Here is a 16,216-nt window from a genome sequence, read left to right on the forward strand (position 1 = left end):
AGAATAACAGCATTGTTGTGTCTATGAAAATCTCTCTCCTTTGTCCTATGGAGCCACAGAGACTCTCAGACCCTCATGACCCAATCCCACCAGAGATTCTCTCCAGTGTCTCTTCATGTATCTCCTTGATAATAAAAACATCATGTTCACATGGTTCATTTACCTGAGGAAAGTCTCTGTATCCCATTTGACACTCGTTGCACTTCTCTCCTCTGAAGGAGTCGCGACAGAAGCAGCAGCCGGTGTTCACGTTGCACTGCTGGGTCACTGAGCCAATCACACTGCAGCCGCACTCCTATTTACACACAAACACGCAGACTGAGATTATTGCTGTTGTAAAAATTTACTTTACTCAGACATCAACAAAATCCAAATATTTTTTTTTCTTACAGACAATGAAAACATTTGTCTTGGTACATTTGTGCAGTTCAATAACTGAGTTTTAATCATCCGTGTCCAAAAATTGAACATGAGAAGTTGTGCATGTGAGGGTGGATCTAAAAGTTCAGAGACTCTTCCTGTTGTGTGCAAACTGAGCGAACAGTGATGTGCACAGAGCACAGGAAGCTATAACCTTTGTGAGCATGATTTTTTTTTTGAAGTTACATCGCTTGATCAACATCAGCACCTGAGTTAAATTGTTTTGTGACCACTGACAAGTCCGCCTTCGCAAGTTCATCTTGGATCTGAAGCTTGAGTAGAGGGCGCACGTCGGATTTTGTGTCAAATATTTGGTGAAGAGAAAGAATTCACGAGGAGCCAGATTGAGTGACTCGGGGTGGTCGGGAGCGATGACTGTGTTATCGCGGGTGAGAAACTTGCTTTCAACATGCAGTGAGCTGGCATGTTGTCATGTTGGAGAGTTCAGTTGCCATTGTGCCACCATTCAAGTAGTTTCCCCTCGGTTGCGTCAGAACGTCACAGTAGAACTCGATGTTGATAGCCTGACCTGGGGGGCAAAACCATGGTGCACAACTCTGCAAATGTCAACTACAAAAAAAAAAAAAAAACACCTGGTTGTGCTCCTGACTTGGTTTTGGGCGATGACGTTCTGAACCTCTAAAATGTGTGTGTCACTCAAAATAACTGTTCAGGCTCATTACCTCATTTAAAGTAGCTGCCGATTTCCCAAGTTTGACATAAAACGTATACGTGCGCTCTCTTCTCAAGTCCACGGTGAGATCGCAAACGCGCACGTACAAGTGGCCACAAAAACGTGTGTAACTCAAGCCGCTGATGCTGATCAAGGAACGTAACTTGGAATACCTTCTCACAAAGGTTATAGCTTCCCTCTGCTTAATGCTCATCACGGTGCTGTGCTACATTTTCATGCAACAAAAGCAGTCACTGAACTTTTTGAGCTACCCTGGTATGCATGACTGTAGGGAGTGAAATTACTTTAACAACCTGTCAAAGTGCTGTCATAGCACAGAAACAATTAGTGCGCATTGTTGCATAACATTACAATTGACAGATGTCTCAATCAAAGATGCCATGAAAACAGATGTTTGTTATGTGTGCCTCCAGATAAAAGCTGCAGACGAACAATCATAATCGTGAGTTGGAAAGCTTTTTAATTTTGAACTCCTGACCCACAGCGACAGTCTTTCGCTGTTAATGACTTCAGTAATTGATTTCCAGTGATATTTTACGTGTTGAAGCTTATTCATACTATTAGCCGATATGGCTTTTGATTAGGTGTTATTGTCTCCAAATAATCTTTAATAAATTAAACATTTAACACTTTAAAAGCTGCTTTGTATCTACAGTATTTTGCTCAGGCAGTTATGACTTTTGTTGTACTTCCCTGACTGCTCTGTTGTGCCTTTCTGCTTTGTTCTCTAGTCTTCGACTCCTTTTTCTTTTCTTTTTTTACATTCATTTGGTCCCACTTAGATCTGTCCCATCCGTCTTTGTTGTCTCCTGGATTAATCTGTTGTTGAACTGAGACTTGCAGTACTTTTATGTTCAAGCCTCAAACAGCTAATAGTCTATTGCTAGTTCTAAAAGTTTGCTGTTGTGGCTGCCTCGTGGCCCTTTGGTGAGATAGTTTCAGTGCAGAACAATTGCTTTTCAAACACTTTGTACAGAGCTCGGTTGAAAAAAACAAAAAAATGTAATTAAAGGAGATGGGAATGAGAGTATCACAGAAAGAAAGGTGATAAAGACAAGGGAATAAAGTGGAAAGGCTGTGTAAACAAGCCCAGTAATAACTAGAGAAGAAGGAGCATATAGACTTTAGAGGGGGGAGGAATAAAAAAAAAAAAAAAAACTGAGAAAGAAGAAACAGAAGAAGAAAAGCAGATCCTCTACATGTTTTTATTTTAGTATATTTACCCCTACTGTCAACTTTAAAAAGTTAACTTCATGTGGTAATTTAGAATTTAGAATAATGTATTGAGCAGGCACAAACACAGTCTATGTGGATTGATAGTAAGATCATTTAGCCATCATGTAATATATTTTCTAAATGTATCCATCACTGACACATTAAAATAAAGTTTGAATTCAAATTGCTCAGAGAGATATAGTACGTTCTTCAAAATACAATTTGTATTGACATTGCAAGTTGACCAACGTTACATTTCTCCTCTGACTCAGTCCGTATGTTACCACCAGTATGTTAAACACATGTCAGTGAATGCCCTTTTGAAATACATCCTTCAGCCTACCTTGCAGCCGGCCATGATGTCATGGCCCCAGTGGTTGGGGGCACAGCGGTCACACCTCTCACCAATGGTGTTGGGAGGGCAGATACACTGTCCAGTGTTAGCATCACAGTTGTTCCCCACATGACTGCACTCACAGCCTGCAAGAAAGGAGAGGAGAGGAGAGGAGAGGAGAGGAGAGGAGAGGAGAGGAGAGGAGAGGAGAGGAGAGGAGAGGAGAGGAGAGGAGAGGAGAGGAGAGGAGAGGAGAGGAGAGGAGAGGAGAGGAGAGGAGAGGAGAGGAGAGGAGAGGAGAGGAGAGGAGAGGAGAGTGAAAATAAATCTCAGCGCAGGGTTGTGCGGTTATCACCTGAAAACAGGGGCTTCTTTTTCTTTTCAGTGGCTTACTCCGTCTTGTTCTCGACAATGACAGTTTTTCTCTCACAACATTATGACATGCTGGCTGGCAAATTTAAACAAAAACAGTGTGTCTGTGGCTGAGAACAGAGAAGTGACCAAGCCAAAATTAAATCTTTGGGTTGAAACATTTTGGCAACAGTTCTCATCTGGCAGGACTGATGTGAATTGGCCCAACAACAACAACCAAAATGGTTTTAATATTATGTGGCACCTTCCAAAAAAGGATTTGAAAGTTGGGGAATGCCTTTTAAACAATAATACAATCATTTAAATATAATTTCAGTTTGATATGATTTTTAAAGGGATTATTAGTTGTTGTTTTTTTAAAGAAATATTGAGTTGTTTATATTAAGAAATCCCAGTAAATCCCCAAAGACATAACACCTCAAAGGCCAAAATTCACTTCAAGTTAACTTCCATTATCACCAGCAGTCCACTGGTTGAGTTGGTATGTTAAGGCTCAATGTCTATGTTAGGATTTCATTTGATTCAGTTTCCTAAAATTGAACGTGATTTATTTTCCCTTTTTACATTACGTTTTGCTGATCATGAGAAGGTTTCAGTCATAAAATCTTTGGAAAACACATTTGCAACACTGTGAATCCTATTTGTATTCTGGAGTAAATTCCCGTAACATGAAATACAAGCAGGATATTCATTCCTTCGACCTGACCAATGCACTGTGGTAATGATCTTAAGATGGATGAAAGCAAATAATTCCCAGTCCTATCTTGTTTTGCTGTAGTGTGATTGGGTTTTCTGGCAAATTTATTCCTGTTCTTCTCGGCTGTCAATAGTGTTTGGCATCAATAATGTATTGCATAAGGAGCATTGTGGAAAAAAAAGCTATTAATAATCAAACTATGGCTGCGTGGATGCTTAATCCTCATTTTGGGCACCACAAAGTTTGCAACACCTATCACCTGGTTGGCCATGTTTTTAGGGCATATGATTTCACAATTGGAACATATTCCCTCACTCCAGTCAGGATTAGACATTTAAAAATGAAGATAAGGTGTTTTAAGGTGACATGACACATCCTAACACAATGGTGGAAAGATTCATCGTTTGAAACAAACAGCTAATAGCAAAATAGTTAGTTTTTCGAACATAAGGTTACATTTGCCAAATAAGCTATTATAGACAAACTAAGGCTGGAGAAGCACTCGAGTGCATTGAATTTAGCAAGGGTGAGTTTAAGTGCTCATGGATTCCACTTTTCCTTTTCATGAGAATGTACTATTTTTCTTTAAAAATGTCAAAGCAGATTTATAAGAACAATAATCAATATTTGGTGCACACAGTGTATTTTAGAATACCTCTTTCACAGAAACTATTCTACTTTTTTTGGTTACACATTCACTAAATTTGCAATATTAATTCAACCTCCACTTCCAAAACATCTAATCCAATGCCAGCGTGCTGCAAGCTCAAATCACTGCTGTGTATTTTGGGCTAACCTTGACATTAGTTTGAGGTGTGAATACAGTTCATCTTAAATCCAAACTGATTCAACCTTGAAGAATTTGGGCTTTCAGTGTGGAAAGTGAATTAGCTGGAGCCCTCATGAATCTATGTACATCACTAATGACGGGTGGGAATGACAGAAACAAGTTTTAATATGATGTCAATAAATAGCAATCCAAAAACTACATGAACAACGGCCTGTTTTAAACTGATGTTCAGCTATGTGATTTGCACACATGCAAAAAGGCAAATATAAACATGATCTCAGATCCATAATTTTTCTACCAGAAATGTATCTAGGATTCTTATTTTCTGATTTGATTGTATTAAGTATCTCTTCTATAAATATTCTGGACATCTAACATTTATAAGATCTTTTGGTTATTCACCAGCCAAGATGCATAGAAATTCTTTTACTTCCATAATTTATTGGTTATGTAATTCCTATTCTGTGTGTTCAACCTTCAAAGACATTAATATCAAGCAAGTTTCTCTTGGCAACTTTTCATCTTTTCACTGTCTTGTAGATACTGGGTCTAAGCCCTCAAATTTGATTCTAGTTGCTTCCTTCCCCTTTTCTTCCTTCTGTGTTTCATTTGTTCTTTTCATCGTTGATCTACAAGCACACAAAGGGGTTTTGTTTGATGTCGCAGCAGCTTTTGCCTGTGGAGAATTGCTCACCTATGTACAATTAATGGCATAACATCAGAAAGAGACGGTGATTCCCATATCATGAGGTAGTAATCATTTTTGCAAAGTTTGAAGTTTAGGTACAGATGCAACTGCAACAAAAGAAATGCCCACACTGAAAGTGTTTTTGCTTGTGGGCACAAAAATATTTTACTTTGCAATAATTAGGAAACAAGCACAATGATTTGAAGGGATGCGCATGCATTTTTGAAATGACACGGACGTTTTCCAAATAAAACTTCTCCATCTTAGACGATTTCTGTAAACTTTAAATGAAAATGACAGAAGGACAGAGCAGCACTTTAATAGGGACAGCTTTTTGCAAGTGCTGGCATTATTTTAATTGCAATTTACAGTATAACTACAGGACAAAACTGCATGTTTATTTTTTTTTTGTGTGGGCACTCTTTTTAAAGTCAAGTCAAAAAAAAAAATATCTCTGCTTACGTGTGCAGCCTCCCTCCTGGAAGTTGAAGAATCCTCGAGAGCAGCGGTCACATTTGGGCCCGTTGACGCCCGGCTGACACCGACACTGACCGGTTTCATCGCAGTCGAATGACTTGGAACCAAACGAGTTGCAGTGACACGGGACACACACTCCACCTGTGGTAATGCCGTGCGTCCGCGGCTGGTGAAACACACACACACACACACACACACACACACACACACACACACACACACACACACACACACACACACACACACACACACACACACACACACACACACACACACACACACACACAAAAAAAGAGGTCAATGAGTAGAGATGGAAAAAAAAAAATTAGAGGAGTTGGGTTAGACAAATTGCAGACACACTCAAATAAAATCAAAGAGACACGCAAGTTATAATACCATGAGATACAAGACATGTTTCTGAAGACTGAACGAATATGAAAAAATTTAGGAAATTGGAGGATAAAAAGAAAAAAAGTCCAGACAGACTGTTTGTCTTCACTTGAGAAGCAATCGAAAAACTGCAATAGAGTATTAAAAGCTGTCTGATGCTCTCAAAATGCACTATTGTTGCTGATATGGAAAATAGAACACAATGCCATGCGTGTTGGTTCATTAGACTGAACCCGGACGTCCACAGACTGCTCCTCTACAGAACACCACACAAGTCGATTTAAAAAAAAAAAAGTCTTTTGAAGAGTGGTCGGACAAAAAGAATTTGCTGCAGTTCAGCGGAAAAAAAAAAAAAAAAAAAAAAAGATTTGCCAAAAACTACTGACATTTACAACACCCATTTTGAGCACCAGCAGACATTTTGAAAAAGAAATGTCTTTTGGAGAAAAAACAGAAACAGTCATGCTAATAAAACCCTTTTTATACATCAGTAGTGAGACACGCCCCACTTTTTCATGCAATATTAAAAAAAATCTAGACCCCAAAACCAAGACGTCCACAAGAACACACAATCTGATGCTTGCTGCACAAGTGCAATATGTCTTGAACATGTTAAGGCCCGAGTGTTCATTTGCACAACAATCCAAAAAGAAACACGCCCATGCTACTTAAAACACACCACTGCCATCCACATGCAGTGTGCGTTACCCCTGTGCTAGGCCTGTACGCGCCCCTGGGACAACCCCCCGTGCGGGAAGACCCGTCCCATCTCTGCTGCATAGCTTCCATGGGAACGCGCTCCACGGGCCGCCGTGTCTCCCGCCTTTCGTAACCTTGGCGACGCAGGTCACAGTGTCGGCCCACGTAGCCGGGGCGACAGATGCAGCGGCCCTCGATGTCGCAGCGCTGGGTCATGGATCCGTGAGGGCTGCAGCGACAGGGCATGCACTCCTGACGCTCAGCATCCCACCAGCAGTTAGGCTGGACCAATCACAACGCAGACAGGCGGAGGGGCGGTAGATAAGGCAATCAGGAATAGGTGAGCAGGGCAGATAAAATCGACCAAATTAAGTGAGAGTAAGAAGAAAAAGAAAAAGTATAATGATTACAAACACAATTCGATACCATCACTACCATATTATTTTTAGTATTACATTTAACAATAAAGGAACCAACAGTGTACAGCTGAGAAGATACAGTGAAACACTCCACTGTAAAACCAGCAACATCAGCTTACAATTCAAATAGTGTGTTTTTCTTGATATAAAGCTGCAGCCAAACTGTCCTGCAGAAGCTAAGCAGGTACATCTTAACCTGTCATGGTGTCGCTGAAATACATGCTGAGTAGCGGTAAGAAATAGATTACTTTCTCTAGTATAACAGTGAGTTACCATTATATCACTATGTTCCCGTAACGTTTCCATTTATCTTGATTATAGCAAAGCGGTACAGACATTAATCAGCTTTGGACCTGCCAGGTGCTCTCTAAATTGTTGGGTATAAAACACATTTGATAAGAAGTGATGAGGAAGATCAAATAAAATACAAATAGGAGAATAGTGCCAGATGTGACTGGGGTTAAAAAAGACCACAGAAAATCCTGTAGATAAATACAACATTGCAGAAAAAAAACTGATGAAACAAGGGTCAGAATTCAAGTCACAAGAGGAAAATGAAAAAACACAAATCAACGCATATTGTCGCCATCTGTTAAGAATACTGATATCCGTCTGAATACTTACCATGCACTCATCACACTGTCGTCCGACCACATTTTCTCTGCACGGGCACTGCCCACTCTCCTTGTTGCACACTTCAGACACAGAGCCGTTAGTATGGCACTGGCAGGCTGCAGGACGGGAGGAGAGAGGAGCGCTTGAGAGCCGGCATATTCAACAATAACACAAGTGGTGCGAGTTGGAGAAGAGCTCAGATCCTGCTTTAGGTCATCTTTAGGATTAGTTGTCAATATCCACTTTAAGCAAATGTTCTATTGCTTAAAGAGATTCTTCAGTCTAGTGGGCTCACTTGGTTTTGCCAGTCAGTCATTTTTACATAAAGAGGAAAAAAAAAAAGGTAAAGGAAAAACAAAAACAGCATGCGAGTCCTACATTGAGACAACATTGCTATCACCAACAGTACATGAAGCTCGTTACTACTTTAAATTCAACACTGACCAGCAACAAATTTACTGCGGGTCTGAACAACTCACTGATCGTATGCTACACTGACTTAACTGTACATTAATAAATAACTTTTGGTTGAGAAAATAAAGTTTAAAACGGTTACATCTGCAGTTGTTTAGGACCCAGAAAGTGTGAAAATGAAGAGTACATGATAGAAAAGAGGAAACGCGACTTGAGCCTGAGTGATTAAACACACAACCAGTGCCATTCATGAGAAAGGGAGATCCCCGTCCCCAAAAAAAGCCCAAAGCACACCAAATATGAAGCACACACCAGTCGTCCTCACAGTCAAAACAAAGCCATGTGCCTATTTGAAAGAAAAACGCCCGTTTTGTTCGATGCATTGAAACCTAATTGTGAATTCTGCTGAGTAAAACAATTAACACTGTTTGAAATGTAGACATTAGTTAGAAAAGGAGGCACTCAGCTAAAATACCAAACTTCTTTCCCACCTCAACAAAATGGCGCAGTTTGCCATGAATTTATAGAAATGTATTTCCTTTTCATTGACAGTACACTTTAGAAACAATAGAGGATACTCGCACCTTAATGCCTGATGTCTCAGGCATTGAACAACATTGCATAACATTCAGTTCAATGCTTTTGTCACGTGTGCGAGTCGAATGGCTTGGTTACAGAATTACCCAAACGTATTCCCACATTATCAGAGGACATTTTAAAACCTCGCTCTTTCTCCCGCTAACTGTCTAATTATGATACTTTGTATGCCTTCAACTTTATTCAAACTTTGTGTGCTTAAATCTCTACCCAGGATAAAAGACACACCCACACATGCCAATCAGCGCCTGAGATGTACAATTAAAAACGCGAACATCACAGCTTCCATCTGGTCCGTGGGCTGTCTGAGGCACACATGCGTACACACAAAACTACATACACCTTCTCGGGAAAATTAGCCACACACTTCACATCACTTTGCAAAGACACACTCGTGGTCTGTTTTTTTTTGTTTTTTTTTTTACCTCCTGCCATTCTCCCCTCTTAGATGTAGAAGAGACAGAAGGACGGAGTTGATTGTGGGATGGGAAAGTGAGCGAGAGAGATAAAGGGGCACAACAGATGTCCGCACAGGAACACACACTCACCCAGAGAAATATATGCAGAAACAGACATACGGTACACAACATGTATTGATTTATGCTTCACATACAAATGGAGGAAGGCACGCATGCCCCCTCACACATACTGTACTCTCCGACTCAGCTACACGCAGTACATGCTGATGTATGCACACATACACGCCTGATTAAACTTACAAGGAAAGAAATGCACATACACCCCTGACTGTTTCACAAGCACACACACACACTCTCTCTCTCTCTCTCTCTCTCTCTCTCTCTCTCTCTCTCTCTCACGCAGTCCCTCGCCCCCCTAGCTTCACCCTTCAGGGACCATCTGGTCTCGGTTCTGTCAGTTGCTGCAATGCAAGCCGTGCTGTGGGAGAAAACGGTGCTCTTTCTTGCATTTTTATTTTCAGCGAGCGACTCATGATACAGGTAGGTTTTTCCAACTTGAAATACGTTCCGTTCAGCTATGCAGCAATCGGCAGTAGTTATTGTGCTGCTGCCATACGTTGTGGTGTGTGTTCTCCTGAAACAAATTCAACCACATTGTCACATTGACACAGCGCGTCAACCAATCATGCGCTGTGATTTTTTTGGGATGGCAGACACTTAAACAAAGACATAAACCAGCTCCAATGATGCCTTTAAGCCTTTTGCCTGTGAATCCAGGCCTTTTCTTTTTTTTACACAACTGAGCCTCTGTCACTGGCAGCTGTCATCCCGTTCGCACTGTGTTTCCATCTTTTTTTTTTTTTTTTTAAATATGGTTTTGTTTTGCCTTTAACATGCATTTTGGAAAATAAAGTTGTGACAACAGTAGGTCCTGTCTTCTTTTGGCTGCATCCACTCAGTTGCGAGTTAGTTCAGCCAGTCAACTCATACTTTATAATCATCTAACACACACGCACACACCCTCACACTTTGGCAGTCGATTTGAGCTGCACAAATCCCCCATCTCACCCCTTCAGCCTATCAACGGCACTGCTGCCCTGCATTATACATTTGCATGTACTTTCAGCCACACCACCACTCCAGCATCCACCCGCAGGCTGCGGGGTGATTTAAGATATTTAAAATATCACTCCCCGATGTCTATATATTCACATCTGCGTGATGAAACTCTCGCCATGTTCTGCTGCCACAATAAACGTTTTAAACGGGATTCGTGAACGGAACTGACATTAGGATGAAAATGGGCTAATCTGAGTTGTGTGGTGGTGTTGTGTCAGTAACATGTTGCAAACAAACATGAATCCATCTCTCTCTTCATAACACAGCTACAATCTGGTTTTAAGTTCGAAAACTCCCGACTTCAAATAGCTTTTGTTGACATCGTGCTTTTTCCAACCGGCCCAATTGGTCTTCACGTCATAATTTCACACAAAATGAAGGAGCACAAAGACACACACACACACACACACACACACACACACACACACACACACACACACACACACACACACACACACACACACACACACACACACACACACACACACACACACACACACACACACACACACACGCAGTGTCAATATGTATGCAATAAATTGTTACTCAGACATTTCATTTTGTGTGCCTGAATTTTTTTCATTGAGGAGCACATGTAAAATTGTACCATATTTTTTACTGTTATTGTTATGGTTTCTGTTAACAATGTTTGTGTTAATATTGCTTTTCAGCAGAAGTCCTGCTTCCTCTTCATAGACACACCTGGAAGCGACACCGCGCACAAGCTCGACTTTTAAGGTTCTGCTGACCACGGAGCAGATCAAGTGGAGGACTCCAGGGTTAAGCTGTTTGACTGAAGAAAGGAAGCACTTAAGAGTGTTTCTCATTTCCTTTTCACATTCAGAGCTCAAAATTGGATTCAAACCAGTGACCGTTGAGCTGCAAACCCCTTGAAGAAATCCTGTGAATCCTGTCCCAGTAGTTTCCACAGCTTAATATCTCACTTCCTTTTTTACTTGCAGTGCATTCACTACAGCATGCATACATACATAATGTTTTTCTTTTCTTTACGGCAGCAGTAATGTGTGACAAATGAAACGACTACTACATGTCAATATCTGACATGTATCAATCATTGATGCACACTTTGTTTTTCATTATCTAACATAGATAAACAGAAAATCATTGACTTGTATATGTGATAAAAAAAACAAAAACAATCAGGTTGCAATTTGGGCTTTGATTTGATTTGATTTGGGCTTTTGGCAGTTTAAAAACAAGTGAGAGTTGGTTCGGGCATTAAACTTTTTCTTTTTCATAAATTAAACTTTACTTTACTGCTTCTTTGGGCCCATCAGTCGTATGAAGGGTTCCTCTGTACTCAACAGTCCGTTAAAAGTGGTCAAATTAGAGGTGCGAGTTCTCCCAAAGATCCCCAAAGAGTTTATTGATCAACTGTTCGAAGCATCTATGAAACATTCATTAAGTGTCAGCCACACAGGAAGCATAATTACATTATTGAATTACTACATATCCACTTTGTTGCACTGATTGGACAAATGTGCGAGGGAGCAATTCACACGTCTTTTCAACCACTTTTCAAACGACTTCTCCTGTGTGAAAAACGGTCGGAGCAGTTCATTTTCTTGAATTTATTCCTCAGACAAATTGCTTTGTGGTCAAGTTTGCTTGCAAAAATCAAACCGTTTTCCATTCTCCAGCAGAATTAAACTGAAGTACGATTATGTGATGGTGGTGGTGGTGGTGGTGGTGGTGGTGGTGGAGGGGGAGGGGGGCACACAAAAATGGCTGGGGCAAAAATGGCCGCAAATGGGAACTCTGACATCAAAAGAAAAAGTAAAGGATTTTTACAGTCTAATAGCGCACAAATGGACTCAGCCTGAACTCTCCTGCTCCACTCAATAAAATTCATTAAGACTGGGAGCGATAGGGAGAGCGAGGCAGACAGAGAGAGAGAGATAGACTGACAGAAGCACACGGAGAGAGAGAGAGTTGTTGTGTTTTAATAATTCTTGGTGGTCTTTTGTCATTCGTACAGGATCAATAAGAACTCTCCATCTCCCAGACACAAGCAGCCGATCAGCACTGTAGGAGTGCAATAGATCAGGCTGATTAATCAATAACCATTTAGCTGGGTGGAGAGGGGAAACAACTACAGAACAATGAGCTATCAAATACACATTAATACTCTCTGTCAGCCTGTCTACCTGCTTTTGTGCTGCTCTGACAGTTTTATCCGTCTGTTTATCTGTCTGCCTGTCTGTCGCTTCGATGTGAGCTGTCTGTCTGTCTTCCCTTCCCGAGCCGCTGTTTTGGTCAACGGCACAAGTTTTAATGAAGATTTTCACAAACAAGTGCCATCTGTATGTCTGTATTTTACCGCCATGTATCTCTGCTTCTCTGCCGTTCACTCTCTCCCTCTCTCTTTTTACAGGTATAGTTTTTTTATTCTCACTCTTAAACACAGCTGGCAGTCAGTGGGCTGCTCCGACATCACACCTCCTACCAACACAGCTGCTCGGAACACACACACACACACACACACACACACACACACACACACACACACACACACACACACACACACACACACACACACACACACACACACACACACACACACACACACACACACACACACACACACACACACACACACAGTCCAGATGGTGTACAATCTACTCAATGTTTTAGTGAAAGGATTAAAGGTATCATTTAGCAAAACCTGAGTTTCATAAGGAAATAATACTTGTCAGTGAAAGGCCCCTGCTGAGACATACAAGCTGCACTGTTGGCTTCCTTTATAATGATTCTGTCTAGAAGTCCCACCATGTGTATTTTCTCTGATTATAGGTTCTTTAAATGTATTCTGTTTCTTGACAATCTCGAGACAAACTGCTCTAGTTTTTACCCAATTAGTCGTCAATGATGAAGAGAAGTCGCTGGGTGTCCAGAACAATTGACCTTTGGATTTGGACAAACAGGGGCTGTGAAGTCAGGATGTTGATAAAAAGTCGGAATTGTCCCCTCAATATAAAGTCCAATTTGCCCCCTAATTAAACTCTTTCATAGCATTTTGACAGTAGTACCCAAAGAAGGTTGCCCACTATATGCAATGTGTGCGGTTCAATCCCCAAGTCGTCCTGTCCACATGCTAAAGTGTCCCTGGGCAAAACAGTGAACCCAAAGTTGATCTCAATGGTAGACGAGCACCTTGCATGGCAGCTACGTTGCCACTGGCAGTGAGTGTGTATGGGTATATGAGAGGCAACAATGTAAGGCCCTTTTAAAGTGCAGTCCATTTACCATTTATTCGATTTTGGCCGAACAACAGCCACTGAGATCGCACGAGAGACAATGACATAATAATGGTAAATGCAAAATACGGTGTAACAGTGGAATAAGCAGAAAAGTGCATTGCTTTGCAATACAGATCGAACTACTTTGCTTTTTTATTTTATACTTTCTGTTGGGCTGATTACTCACGTTTGCAGTTTCTTGCTGTGATGGCATCCCCATAGTAACCTTCGGCGCAGCTGTCGCAGGCCACGCCTCCATAACCCTGTTGACAGCGAAGACACTGGCCTGTGATTGGATTGCAGCTGCCAGGTACGGACAGGTCCAGGTTGCCATGGCAATCACAGGGCTGGCAGGATCCCCCTGGTGTAGTGGGCTGTCCGAAGTATCCATTGGAACACCTAGGAGGCAGCAGAGACACAGAAAGAGGGATGATTGTTTTTCACATTGTACTGAAAACATGATCAGCGGCCTGGGAACACGCGTTCAACCGTTAGTAAAAAGAGGATATTGGAATATTTTGAAGGTTCTGGTAATTAAAACAATGACCATGGCAGTGAATCCTGAAAAGATTCAGCTGCATCAAGGTCTTTACAGATTTTTCCCCAGATTATGACACATTTCAGACTCGCATGACTTCTACTGCCAGCATTGAAAAGTCATCAGTGAAAGAAAATGTTGTATGATTCAAAACACAAGGGCTTTCAAATACCCCCAATATGTGATCACCATCCAACTTTGTGTTTTCAAGTTGCAGCAACAAATAATCCTGCTATTCTCCTTCCCTCTTATTAAAAGAGCTGGTACAGATGTCTTGGTGGTGAAGAAATGTTTAGGCAGTAATACATCACAGAATAATTGCATTTATTTATGGTGTTAGTTGTTTTTATGTCAGGGGAAAAAATAAGTTAAATAAAATGCAAACCAAAAAGTCTACATCCTCTTGATTGCTTCCATTCATGGAAATACAAATTAAAAATGGTCATTGGAGCCTGCAGCAAGGACAAGGGCACATAAATGTGTTAACTGTCAAACCCTTACAAGGTTATTTTTTTTCTTATTTTTTTCCTTTTTTTAGACTCTTTCATTTGATTAGTAATAAGAGGATGTCCAGATGCAGGGAAATATATTAACCTGAGAGTGCCGCGCCGTAACAAGAGCCATTGAAACCAAATAAAGGAGGCCTAAGCTAAAATAAAGCTCTCCACAGGCTGAAAAGGGAATTGAGATGAAAGAGGAGTGGGGAGAGAGACAGAGAGAAAGCAAAGGGAGGAGGGAGAGAGAAGACAGGAGAAAAGATAGAGAGAGAGATGAAGAGGGGGGGAAAGGTCTTCACATTGAAAAGAGAATTGAATTTAGAGAGGAAGAAAAAAGAAAGGACACGGAGAGGGAAGGAGTCAAGAGCAGCCAGCCATTATTACCACTGACCCTCCCTGGTACTCAATAGAACTGGTTTATTAGCTTCCCTGTTTGTGCGTGTGTGCGCATGTTGCTGAAGTGTGTCTGCATGTGTGTGTTTCTGTCGGTGTGTGTTGTGCTACGAGTGCATCCTCCTTGTCAAGTGGGGAATTGTACTGGCAGCAATCTCATTTGGAAGGGAGGGGAACAAGTATGTGTTTGCATTTAGTCTTATTTGCAAGAGGAATTTCCAGTTTAAGGGCTTCTGTTCTGTTCTGTTTGTTGTTCTCGCTCCTCTCCTCTCCTCTCCTCTCCTCTCCTCTCCTCTCCTCTCCTCTCCTCTCCTCTCCTCTCCTCTCCTCTCCTCTCCTCTCCTCTCCTCTCCTCTCCTCTCCTCTCCTCTCCTCTCCGTCGGTGTGCATGTATGTAGTTACTTGAGCCTCAAGAGGAAGTGAAGGTATTTATAGAGTCTGTGCTTGAGGGAGATCTACTGGGCTGGTTAAACACCTGGTCAAAACCATCAGACTATACAGGAAATGGTAGGCATAACTGGTACAGAGTTACAGAGAGAGAAACAGAGAGGGGTTTGGATGATAAAGGTCATGTTTTTTTTTATTTTTAGTATAATAAATGGGGAGTCTACATCAGGAGAAGTCAGGCTCTCCGTGTCTTTCATAAATTTTTCCCCATAACTTTTAAAGCATTTTTTACATCATGACGATTTCTGTTTACTTCCTGTTGAAAGTAGAAATTGGGGCAGGTTGTTTTTATGAAGGAAAATGTGACTTTAAAAAAACAACTGTTTTTTTGTTGCTGTTGTTGTGGTCTTTACTTTTAGATATATATGCATTAAGAAAGCGAAATAAGGTCAAACAATGCCCAGTGGTGAAAGTTTCTGCCACTTGAGGGTGTCAAACACAGTTCGATCATGCAATTTTAACTCACTCAATACAGTCGAAGAATTATTGTGACTATCTGTACTCTGTATCAACTCAAGCATCAACAATTTTCCCTTAAAGAAGCCATTTCAATATTCAGTCTGCTCCTATTTCTGGATCTTTATATCCTTAATGTTAAAAATCAGCTAACAACCTGTGGCTGTCAACATTCAAAAATACAGTGTATCTTTAACTGCGCACGAACATCTATTTTTGCAATCAGCTTCTTACTTCAGGCAATGGAGTCCAACATAAGACAAACA

The 16,216-nt window shown here is 41.1% G+C and overlaps 1 protein-coding gene across 2 annotated transcripts in view; it reads right to left on the reverse strand.

Moving 5' to 3' along the window:
• Positions 1-16,216, reverse strand: part of lama2 (laminin, alpha 2) — a 182,072-nt gene that overhangs the window by 68,672 nt on the left and 97,184 nt on the right. For both annotated transcript variants that reach the window (XM_069708505.1, XM_069708504.1), the window contains exons 21-26: positions 13,807-14,018; positions 7,820-7,926; positions 6,786-7,058; positions 5,673-5,853; positions 2,673-2,809; positions 164-295 (exon numbers count right to left, since the gene is read on the reverse strand). In XM_069708505.1, the coding sequence (XP_069564606.1) occupies positions 164-295; positions 2,673-2,809; positions 5,673-5,853; positions 6,786-7,058; positions 7,820-7,926; positions 13,807-14,018 (1,042 nt within the window). The remainder of the gene's footprint in view (positions 1-163; positions 296-2,672; positions 2,810-5,672; positions 5,854-6,785; positions 7,059-7,819; positions 7,927-13,806; positions 14,019-16,216) is intronic.

This window comes from Brachyistius frenatus, unplaced genomic scaffold, assembly GCF_029030835.1.
Source record: "Brachyistius frenatus isolate BFR_SWC_R1_liver_20210118 unplaced genomic scaffold, ASM2903083v1 Contig_76, whole genome shotgun sequence".
In the NCBI taxonomy this organism is placed as follows: domain Eukaryota; kingdom Metazoa; phylum Chordata; class Actinopteri; family Embiotocidae; genus Brachyistius; species Brachyistius frenatus.